Source organism: Erigeron canadensis, chromosome 1 (genome assembly GCF_010389155.1).
Source record: "Erigeron canadensis isolate Cc75 chromosome 1, C_canadensis_v1, whole genome shotgun sequence".
Classification (NCBI taxonomy): Eukaryota; Viridiplantae; Streptophyta; class Magnoliopsida; order Asterales; family Asteraceae; genus Erigeron; species Erigeron canadensis.
In genome coordinates, this window is record NC_057761.1 from 15,427,932 (window position 1) to 15,440,075 (window position 12,144).

Here is a 12,144-nt window from a genome sequence, read left to right on the forward strand (position 1 = left end):
TGGTAATTAGTAGTTTGCATTTGAGACACCACTATGACATCAAATTGGGCAGTATGCGAAACTCGAATCACGCATGTAAACCCAGGACTTTCGACCCCTCCCCCCAAAGAAAAAAATTTAATTAAACTAAAAAATAATTCACTTCTACAAATATAAAAGTGAGATCCGAAACATGGTGGATTTTTTAAAGTCTAAGACTTTATCAATAAGCCACCAACCCATTGACTACATTATTCCCTTTTACATTAAAAACTTACACCTTCCACCATCGTCTTCACCAGTCACCACCATCACACCGGCACCTTTAGGACTAGGTAGTATATATAGATTATACATAATTAATGTTTGTTTTTGTCTTAACTTCGATGGAACAAATTAAAATAAATAATAAGATACAACATAAGTAATAAGATTTAATATCTTACTCGAATGATCGGAGTATTGCCTCCATCTATTAAATAAATGATACAAATATAACTAGGTGGGTCTAAGTCCCGCATTGCGAGAAAAGTTGAAATTCGTTTAAAAGTACTTTAACAATAATAATGTTTGTGTTTTTTATTGTTATGCTCCCGTCAAACTATTTATAAATGCAAAGATACAAACGTTTGAATGTTCGAAACATCGGACATAAAAACTTAACAAAAACAAAATGGGGGTATGAGAATCGCGTTTAAAAGTTTGCAATCCACCATATTAAAAACTAGTGTTCTATTCCGTACAATGGATTGGTACTCTCAAAATATATTAATCAAAGCTAAAAAATTAGAATTCAAATATATTAAATAGATATACTGAAAACTACTTGGAAATTTGCTAATTGAATAGTCATTCTATCGGTCAAAATACTCCTAAAATTTTACGCCTATTCACCATTGACCGAGTCATGTCTGATAGTGCCTTGCAAATAGCAAAAATAAAAACATGGAAATGACTGGTAAGTTCTCTTAGTGTGTTTTTATGTAAACTAATTCTTGATAAAAAAAAAAAAAAAAGAGTCGAACCAAAACCTTACAAAGTCATCTCCTGTTGTGTTAAATCCTAAACATAACGTGGATATTATTTAAAATTGATATCATGATTTTCATAAGATCCGAAGTATATCTGTCACACACAAACTAAAATGAGGATTTGTTCCACCATGCTAAATAATCATAAACTAAAACATTCAACATCATCTCAATATGTAGCATTTTTCCCTAATTGAAAAACAACGGCTAAATAATTACACCATTAATGAGCTAGTTTCAAAACAGATTCAAAATAATCATAGTCGATATATTAAAATAATCATACCCTTACTCATAACAAAATTCGATTTTTTATTTAAAAGTTTATAGAAATATATAATCGTAAATCTTAAGTATACACCATTAATGAGCTACTTTCAAAACGATATCAAAATAATCAAAGTCAATATATTAAAGTAATCAGAAATGTATTCATAGAAAATTTAGACTTTATATCTAAAAGGTTATAGAAAGATATACTCGTAAATCCTAAGAGTTAATATAGGTTACAAATACAAAATTTAATATATAATATTTAGATTAGTTAAGTCATATATCGTAACTTAATCAATACGAAAGCTAAAGAATAAACATACGGAAATTAACTTCATAAAATATTGATTCCAGTTTACCGGTTTTTTTTTTTTAACTTTAGTTAAATAAAAAATTGACAGTTTCTTATATTCTAAAAGTGTAACTATATAATTTGAAAAATACATACCAATTAATCAACAAACACAATCTCAAACGTTTTGATTTTCTTCGGGTTGTTCCACTCCGAAACAGTCCATACACGCACAACACGGAGTCGTAAATGATTGTTAACATATGTTGGCTTAAGATCTTCAAGATAAACTAATGTGGTCATAATTTTTGTTGTTGTAGAAAAAGTCATAACGAAGTTATAATGAACAACAAACTAAATTAAAAGAAATAATAATAAAATTAACATAAGAATTGAATATTAAAAAATAATAATAATGATTAATTATGTGCAAAGTATATAAAAAAAACCATTATGTGCTGAAAAAGATCTCAACCTTAAAAAAGTTACAAATATCTAAGAAATCTCATTGGAATTATCATTATTACTCAACGGCTCATATTCAATTATGGAATATTAATTAAATTAAAGATTTATATCTAGACGTAATAGAATTCAAGGTGTTCTTATATATATATAATATATATATAGGGTGACAATCAAATAAGAACCAACTTAAAATGAGAACAAATGAGAACACTTAAAAACTACATTTTAATGTATTAAAAGTCCATAAAACTGACATAGTGCATAACTAATTATCATTATTTAAGTGTTTAACAACACATGGATCCGTCAAAATTGAAAAAAATCACGTTTTTTGTTGGATGCATCATTTTGATAATATGCATCCAAGATGGATGCACAAAACAAAAAACGTGATTTTTTCGATTTTGAAGGATCAATGTGTTGTTAAGCACTTAAATAATGATAATTAGTTATGCACTATGTTAGTTTTATGGACTTTTAATGCATCAAAATGATGTTTTTAAGTGTTCTCACCATTTTTATTTTAAAAGTGTTCTCACCGAAGTGTTACCCTATATATATATATATATAGGGTAGTTTTTTTATAGTATAGACAATCAAAAAAGTACAAAAGTACAAGGTTATTCCTCCTTCTTTCTTCTTCTCCGCGCGAGACCGCCGCTACCAACCACCACCTTCTTCTCCGGCGACCGCCACACCTCAGGCGACATCTCCGGCAACTTTTCCGCCGAGAATCGGGTTTGTTTTCGGGTGGATACAGTATGGGCATTACCCTCATCCGTTCTAAACTGGTTGTCAAGGGACACACACGGAAATCGTATGGATTGCTACGGTACGGGAGAAGCCCTTGCTGCCGGCGCCGACGCTGTGGTTGGGGTGGTCGGAGATGATGGTGGTGGCGGTGGTTGTCTCGTCGGAGAAGGAGGTGGTCGTTGGCAGCGGTAGTTTCGCTGGAAAAGAAGGAAGAAGAAGGAAGAACCTTATACTTTTTGTACTTTGTTTCAAACTCCTATTTAGGTCATAATACTAAAAGATAAATTAAAAGTTCTCTTTCTTTGATTTTGCAACATATTTAGAGATATTTCTGAACTTTATGGAGAAGATTCAAGAACTGAAGCCACACTTACACGACGATATGGTGGCGATGTTGAACTTGTACGAGGCATCTTATTATTCTTTCGAGGATGAAGACATATTGGACGATGCTAAAGACATAACAACCAAATATCTCAAAGAAAATTTAGAGAATCTTGATGAAAATATGTTATCATTAGTAAATCACGCTTTGGAGGTTCCATTGAATTTGAGTGTAGGAAGGGTGGAAGCACGCTGGTTTATAAAAGTATATGCGAATAGAGGTCACATGAATCCCACGCTGATCGAGCTTGCAAAATTGGATTTTGATATGGTCCAGGCTATCTATATTGAAGATCTAAAACACACATCAAGGTGGCATGCATGTCTTCTTCAATTCATATCTCCAATTCGATCTCCAAACTGTATATTTCGTTGTTAATTACTTGTTAGCCATTAGTCATTTTGGCAAATAACATATGCATATATATCCATGCATGCTATAATCGTATTTATTTTGGATTGAGTTTTGACCGACTCATTCGAGTTGGCCGAGGTTTACCATGTGTTCCCAAGTCTGAGCATGTTGAACGACTGACTTTAGGCCGAGACAAACTGATTCAACTTGTTCACCAACTGAGTCTAAGTAGTTGGCCGAATTAGCCACATCTTACCACAGCTAGTGCAGTAGTGCGTGTAACTTTGTTTGGACCATTTGATATGCTAACCAAGATAGTTAATAACAGGTGGTGGAAAAATACCAAATGGGAGAAGAACCTTAGCTTTGCTCGAGACCGGTTGGTGGAGAGTCTTTTGTGGACTACGGGTATTACTGACAGACCTTGCTTTAGTTTTGCAAGGAGAACACTAACGAAGGTTATCGTCTTGATTACTATTATTGATGACATTTATGACGTGTATGGCACTTTGGATGAGCTTGAGCAATTCAGTGATGCTACCAGAAGGTATAATCATGCATGTTCTCTTCTCTTGGAAAGAAATTGATTAATTTACATATATATATTTCATGAACAATTTCAGTGAGACTTTTCCTGTAATCCTCATGCAGATGGGATATCAATGCAATTAAAGAACTTCCAGATTATATGCAGATATGTTTCCTTGGCTTGTACAACACGATAAACGATATCATTTACAACACACTGACAGACAAAGGCTTACTCATCACCGAGTACCTAAAAGAAGCAGTAAATTCATCATATTCATAAGTCATATATATACTATAAATTATATATATATAAGAACAGTTTTAAAATAAGAATGGTGGGAACATCTTAAAAACATCATTTTGATGCATTAAAAGTCTATAAAACTGACATAGTGCATAACTAATTATCATTATTTAAGTGTTTAACAACACATTGATTCATCAAAATCGAAAAAATCACGTTTTTTTTTTGATGCATCATTTTGATGATTATGCATCCAAGATGGATGCACAAAACAAAAAACATGATTATTTCGATTTTGACGGATGAATGTGTTGTTAAACACTTAAATAAATATAATTAGTTCTGCACTATGTTAGTTTTATGGACTTTTAATGCATCAAAATGATGTTTTCAAGGTGTTCTCACCGTTCTTATTTTAAGAGTGTTCTCACCGGAGTGTTACCCTATATATATATATATATACTAGTGCTAATACCATGTACGGATTTATTATATATATATATTTTGTAAATGATAGCTTTTTGTATGAAAATAAAAAAAAGTAAAAATATATAATATTGACATAATCTAGGCAAGTTAATCTTTAAAAAAGAAAAATTAAAAAATTTAAAGTTAATTTAAATGGTTTAGGTATCATATTAAAGGTTTAGTTATCTAGTGTTATTAAAAAAGGTTTTCATGGTTTAGAAAAGATGTTTTGATAGATTTAAACAATACAAAAAAAAAAAAACTCGATACACAATTATAGATTTAGATTTAACTAAATAAATCCATGTTTATTAAACTCTATCTTGTTGCAATGGATATATATGTACTAGTGTTCAGACCCGTCCAATGGATGGGTAGTCTCAAAATATATTAATCAAATCTAAAAAATTAGAATATTATATATATATATATTTAAAAAAAACTAAGTAATCCTTTACAAACCATAATCAAAATAATTTTTTTTACAACTTTAGTTAAATAGAAAATTTATAGTTTGTTATATCAAACTTAAGACAAACACAAACAACAATTAGACTATAATTACGAAATCTAAAGAAGGAAACATGTGAAACTTAACTCCATATAAATATTGAATTTAATTAACCCATTTTTCTTTAACTTTTGTTAAAAAAAAAAATATAAAACTAAAGAAGTAAACATCTGAAAATTAACTTCATATAAATATTGAATCTAGTTAACCCTTTTTTTTCCAACTTTAGTTAAAAGAGTTTTTTTTTAACATGTGTTGGCTTAGAAGTTTCAAAATGAATTAATGTGGTTTTATTTTTTGTTATTAAAGATGAAGTCATGATTAACCTATAATGGATTACAAAACAATAACATAAGATTTCGTTAAATAATTATAATATAATGATAATGATTATATATATGAACAAAGTAAATAACTAAAAAAAACTTTTGCTCATAGGGTTTTTTTAATGGTCATAGGTTTTTGTTTGAGTTTAGAATATATGAGGGTTTTTTCTAGGTTATATATATATATATATATAGATATAGGATAACACTCCGGTGAGAACACTTTTAAAATAAAAACGGTGAGAAAAAACTTAAAAACATCATTTTGATGCATTAAAAGTCCATAAAACTAACATAGTGCATAACTAATTATCATTATTTAAGTGTTTAACAACACATTGATCCTTTAAATTCGATAAAATCACGTTTTTTGTTTTGTGCATCCATCTTGGATGCATATTATCAAAATGATGCATCCAACAAAAAACGTGATTTTTTTTATTTTGACGGATCCATGTGTTGTTAAACACTTAACTAATGATAATTAGTTATGCACTATGTCAGTTTTATGGACTTTTAATGCATCAAAATGTAGTTTTTTAAGTGTTTTCATTTATTCTCATTTTATGTTGGTTTTCATTTGATTGTCACCCTATATATATATATAACCATTTGTTTATTTGTTAAATAAATATTTAAAAGTACCGAGAAAGATGTAATGAATCACACGACATGACATTTATTATAAGGGAAATGTTATTTGTACCACAAATTTTTATAGATCTACCACAATATACAAACTGTATAGCTGACTATACAAGTTAACATTGCAAAGTTATGGTACATCTATCAAAAAAATGGTACGAATATCACTTCCCTTATTATAATGTTGTAGAAAAAAATAACTCCCAACTTACCGGATACTTACCAAAATTTTTCATCAAACATCAATATATATATATATATATATATTTACAAATTTCCATGTAAATTTTTTTCTTATAATCAATATATTTCACTAAACGATATTATACTTTTATTATATCATCGATATATACAAATCTAAGAATTAAAAATTATTGAGATAATCACTAACTTAGAATGTAGCTCAAAATTAAAGAGTAGATCCTCCTTGCTTTGTACCTGCAATATATTAACCAAAAAAGAAAAAGAGATAAGTACATTCAACAAATACGATAAAAGTTGTAGAAACAATTAAGAGAAAAACTAAATTAACAATAAGTGAAAAAAAAAAGAGACAAACAACGGGAAGCCAGAAAGTAAGCTAACATGAGAAAACGAATAGAATAACTTTTTTTTTTCCATAACTCATTGTGAAAATAAGAAACAGAGAAAAGGATGGAGAGATAGGGTTAGAATGTAGATGAGATTCATGAGAATACATATCGGTCGTAAGTTAATATATTGATTAAATATTTTCCTTAACTCTTCGTAATATATATTCGATTAGAATTAGAACTAAGTTAATATATTGATTAAATATTTTCCTTAACTCTTCCAAATATATATTCGATTAGAATTAGAATAGAATTTGTAATATACTTAATATATTTATAATTATTAAATAAGTATTTAAATATTAGAGAACTAATAAGGAGGGAGGAGTAGCCTCTAGGAGGAAGATTAGGCTACTAAGTGTACCCCTTTTTAGTTATATTATAGATAAATAATATAGTTTTTGGTCCTAAAATTGTGGATTTGTGTTTCTGCTTTTATATCCGACTGAGAGAAATCGAAGAGATATATGTATATATATATAGAAAAAAAGCGAGAGAAAATGAAGGGATATATAAAAAATTAATAAAAATAAAGAATAATTGAGGATTAATTAGGTGGGAGTTTTAAGTTAAAGAAGGGGAATTAGAGGTGTCAAGTGTACTCCTAACCCCCTCTTTTAGTTATATTATTATAGATATTAAAAATAAATGTTATTGATAACATGTTTTTTTTAAGAATATATAAAGTCCTAAATCATGATTACTTTTTTGGAGAAGATTTGATAAGCATACATTTTTTTTTTGATCGACACTTTTTTTTTGGTATTATAATGAGTAACTAACTCCACTTAGATGGGTTAGGCAAGGGTATTTTCTAAATCCACTATGTGGGCCCGGAGGTGAGTTTTTCCCAAGATCTCGGGTTTGAGTCTTAGGTTTCTCATCTCAAGGTATTTTCCATGAGGAGGGGGTTGAAGATCCAGCGATTTATTGGTTAAAATTGTCTCCAGCACGTCTGAATCGAAACTAACTTTACAAAAAAAAAAGAATATATAATGAGTGATAAAAGATATAATTAGAAAATAATTAGGATTTAAATTTGATTTAATTAAGAATATTAAAATGGACACTTTTTGATGGTCCTCGAATGCACTACTTGTGTTTTAATTAACTAACTTGTAATATAAATACTAAATAACAAGAATGAAGATGAGATGAAAAGAACTTTGTTTAGTTATATGTATTTCAAACTAAACGATGAAAACATGGATGGTTGTTTTACAACAACAATAAACAATAAACAGAAAAACTATGTTAAGTTTTTGGACACACAAAAACTTAACAAATTACTTAGAGAATAATGTAAAACTGTGGAACACACCAACCAGTTCTATGGCTAGGTCAAGTGATTCCTTTTATAGGCCAGTTCTATGGCTAGGTCAAGTGATTCCTTTTATAGGCAGATAAGGAATCACATGACTACTCTAGTAGATGTTGACACATGAAGGTTGTCAACTATCTATTGGTGGATCGTTCAGATCTGCAGAGGTCTCTTTCCTTCATCTTGTTTGTTTCCAAAAGCGGTAAGAAAGAGAAACTCCATTGCACCGAAGTAGTACAAGGTCACATGTCTTTATCTTGATCTTTCAACACGTGTCCTTGGGACCATTCTTCTACTCTTCAAATTCCCACTCATATTTGACTTACAAATACTGGATGGTGAGTCATTGAACATATCCTTTAGACTTTGAAGATGGATTGTGCTTGCAAATATCTGAGCTCGCTGATAGCTCGCTGAATGAGCCACTCGCTGAGTCCCTCAGCGAATCCCTGATCCAACAATCTCCCCTTATTCACTGAGGAGACTTAGCTGAATAGAAGTTTTGCAATAACAGATTTTTGACAAGACATCTTTGGTGTAATGCTGATTTTATATATATATGACAAACATGTTACAAGATATCAACATTACAATTTTATAAGCAAACTATTCCCACATGCATTCTTCCTTTGCCTTGATTAATTCAGCATCATTTTGTCTTTCAGGCTTCAGCAGTTCTCTATCAATCAGCTTCACAAACTCTTGATTGTTAGAGGATTTGATGCAGTATTTTCTAATCTTCACCAGAAATGCCGAGGAAGCAATGCCAATTTCGTTTGTTCGAAAGAACAGTTCATGACCATGAACATTGCAGAAACACAATCCTCCCAGTTTTTCATCATACTCTCCATCAACAAAAAGAGTTCTTGATGGCATTTTCAAGTTTAGAAGTGGCTCTTCTTCAATGTTTGCTTTCGGGACAGCTCTGAGGATAGAAGGGAGTTGAGATACTGTATGACCAGCAGCTGTCCTTTTGGTGCCACTTCTTGGTTGCTGAGGAGGATAAGGATGTCTGGCAGAGCTGAGCAATGAATCTTTTACTTTGTACTTTCGTTCTTTGCTTCTAATGTCTTTGATCTGCTCTCCAGCCATCTTGAGTAGAGGATCATATTGTCGTGTCTTCTTATCTGTGATCAGCTTAAAGATCTCGATCCACTCAGTTGGCCCAAGTGTTGAAGGTTTGACATTTTTCAGATTGAACAACTTGGGCATTCCTCTTCTTTGAATACATAAATTCATGCCTTGTTGAGTGAGAGTAGGAGTTACCTTGAGAATTTCTTCTTCTCTTTGCCTGATTTCTCTTGTTTTGAGATAAGCTGCCTGACTCTCCTCCAACGTTTTAGCTTTCTTGGCAAAGAATTGCTCCTTATTCCTCTTGAGAGCAGCCAAACCCAATTTTCTCGTCTCTTCATCAGCGCCTTGTAATTCCTCATTTACAATCTGCTCACTGATGAACTTAGCTGACAGCTCTTCTTCTTTCGTTTTGCTTAGTCTTTCATGTTGAGCTACAACTTCTTCTGGAGACAGATCATTGGAGGCAGTTGTTGATTTTGGAAAGGCTCCAAACATCAATTTTTCTTGTTGACGAGGTTTGAGTGGCTTACTTTGAGAAACCATGATTGCTTTACCTTTTTCAGCAAATCTCTTTTCAAGAGCAGCATGGAACTCAGGAGTTGGTTTGAATGAAGATACATTGATTGGCCTCGCTGACTCAACTTCAGCAGGCTTTGAAACAACTTTAGTTAGGCCAGCTGGCACCTCCTCAGCTGTCTTCTTACCACCTTCTTCATTTGTTCTTTCCCCCTCAACATCAACCTTCTCAGCTTCATCATTTTTCCTTTCCTTTGTTTGCTCCCCCTCAACATTTGCTTCAGTCTCAATACTTTGGGAACCAAGGGGAGCATTTTCAGCATTTTCAGCCTGAATATTGTCAGTTGGGACCTCCCCAGCTGTTTTCTCCCCCTTGGAAGCAGCGGGGGTATCAGCGGCTTCCATTTTTGTTTTGAGGAGGCCCAACATCTCATGCATCATACTTTTCGATTCACCAACTTCTGTTTCTAGTTTGGACGTTCGATCATCAGAAGTGGCAGCAGAGAAAGATTGTGATTTTAGAGAAGAGATTTCTTGGGTGAGAGTGGTTAGAAAATTATCTTGATGCTTGGAAAGAGTAGAAACATTGTGATTTAGTTGATTCAGATGGGCTGTGAATAGAATGTTTGATTGAGAAAGTTGATGAAGTGAAGAAACAAGACCAGGAACTTCAGTGGCCAAGTTAGACTTTAGGAACTCATCCTTTAACTTTTCAAGAGAAGCTGGGATAGAGTTTGAGGTGCTAACCCGTTTCATGTTGGCTTCAAGTAAAGTTTGATTTTGACGAAGAAGGCGCTCATGAGTTAGCTCGCTCGCACGATGAGCCTTCTTGATTCCAAATATGTTGTCCTTAAGTTCAGCTAGCTCATCTTGCAAGATATCATTTCCAGCGACCAACTCCCCAAATTTCGCCCAAGCCCCTAGGTTTAGCTCAACTACCTTGTCAACCAACCATGCATATAAGTATCCATGTCTATTTCCCTGACTTTGGCATACTTGCACCCTTCTTAAAATTTCTTGCAGCTGGTATGTTTCCACATAGTCCAAACCAGGCAAGTTGATAGCAATGAAGGCAGTAGTCGCTTCTTGTGGAGAAGGCAGTTTCAAATTCTTCAGCGACACTGGGTGTTTGCTACAAGGAAGGCCAAAGAAATCAGGATGATGTAGTGGTGGCACTTCCATTATTATTTCATCATCCACCTCCTTAGCTTCAACATATACTGCAGGCTTCATTTTCACAATTTTGCACATCATTACTCTCTTTTGAAGCTCAGCATCATCTAATTTGAGTTCAAACTCTCCAAAGTGACCATCAAGTTCAAATTCAGCAGTGGGCTTTGGAGAGAATCTTGGAGGAGGTGGCATGTCAACTAAAGACTCTGGGACATCATCAAACTGTTTAGGAGAAGAGATAAGCACATATCCCAAGTCTTCATCCAAAAACCCACTCACAACATCTTCCTCACTTTCTTCAGCAGCAGCGAGTGTGATTTCAGCTTCATCATTTAATGGGTCGAACTCGCTGCAAGCTTCTTCATCAGTAAGATTACCAAAAATATATGTCTCGGTCCCTGCAAAAGCAGTTTCCAAGACAGAAGTAGATTGAGGGTTAAGGGAACCTGGTGCCTCAACCTCAGTGTGTTGTTCCACCAAGGTATCATCGGCCGTAGAGGGTGTTGACTCTAGCATCACCTGTGATCTGGCTGCTGTCAACGACTCAGAGGGTATTTGAAAAGAAGAGGGAATATTTATTTGGGGTGGATTTGGACTTAGACCTCTAGTAGGTTGGGGTGACCCAATAGACCAACCTCTCCTACAGAAATTTGAGGTGGTTGCTTGCTGTTCCCATTTAACTCGTCAACAGCCTGTTGGGAGGCTGCTGATGGGGTGGCTTGGGTACTAATGTCCTTGGGCGTAGAGGACTTCTTAACCTTTGGTTTGCCCTTTGAATCACTCCGCTTTCGTTTTGGGACATCAGTGGAGGGTGAAGATTGTAGATTTTTTGTTGGGGACGCTGCCTTAGGAATATTTTTGGTCTTTTTAGAGGCTTTGGAGGTCGCTGGGGGGTTTATCAGCGAACCAGCCTCAGAAGGCATTTCGGCGTCCACAGCGACCGTATCAGCCACTTCATCAGAAAGAAGTGCTACCTCCCAGTCGCTGTCTTTAGGGTATAGAGAAGAATTGAGAGAGAAGAGTACCTCTTTCATATGTGTAGTGAGGCGAGCAACCAAAGGTTCAGCAGGTTGCTTGTAGATATTGTTTCCAACCCTTGCAATTGGAATTGTTGAAGCGTCTGGCAGCGAGTAGGCATCACCGAGAGCTTCCTTGAAGATAACTGAGAATAGCCTAACAAAAGGTACAGTATGTGACCTATTGTTCA

General features: G+C 33.4%; 1 protein-coding gene across 1 annotated transcript in view; it reads left to right on the top strand.

Annotated features, from left to right (window-relative positions):
* Nucleotides 1-12,144, top strand: part of LOC122607996 (R-linalool synthase QH1, chloroplastic-like) — a 28,164-nt gene that overhangs the window by 4,353 nt on the left and 11,667 nt on the right. The window contains exons 3-5 of the mRNA XM_043781079.1: nucleotides 3,120-3,492; nucleotides 3,864-4,082; nucleotides 4,187-4,325. Of these exons, the coding sequence (XP_043637014.1) occupies nucleotides 3,120-3,492; nucleotides 3,864-4,082; nucleotides 4,187-4,325 (731 nt within the window). The remainder of the gene's footprint in view (nucleotides 1-3,119; nucleotides 3,493-3,863; nucleotides 4,083-4,186; nucleotides 4,326-12,144) is intronic.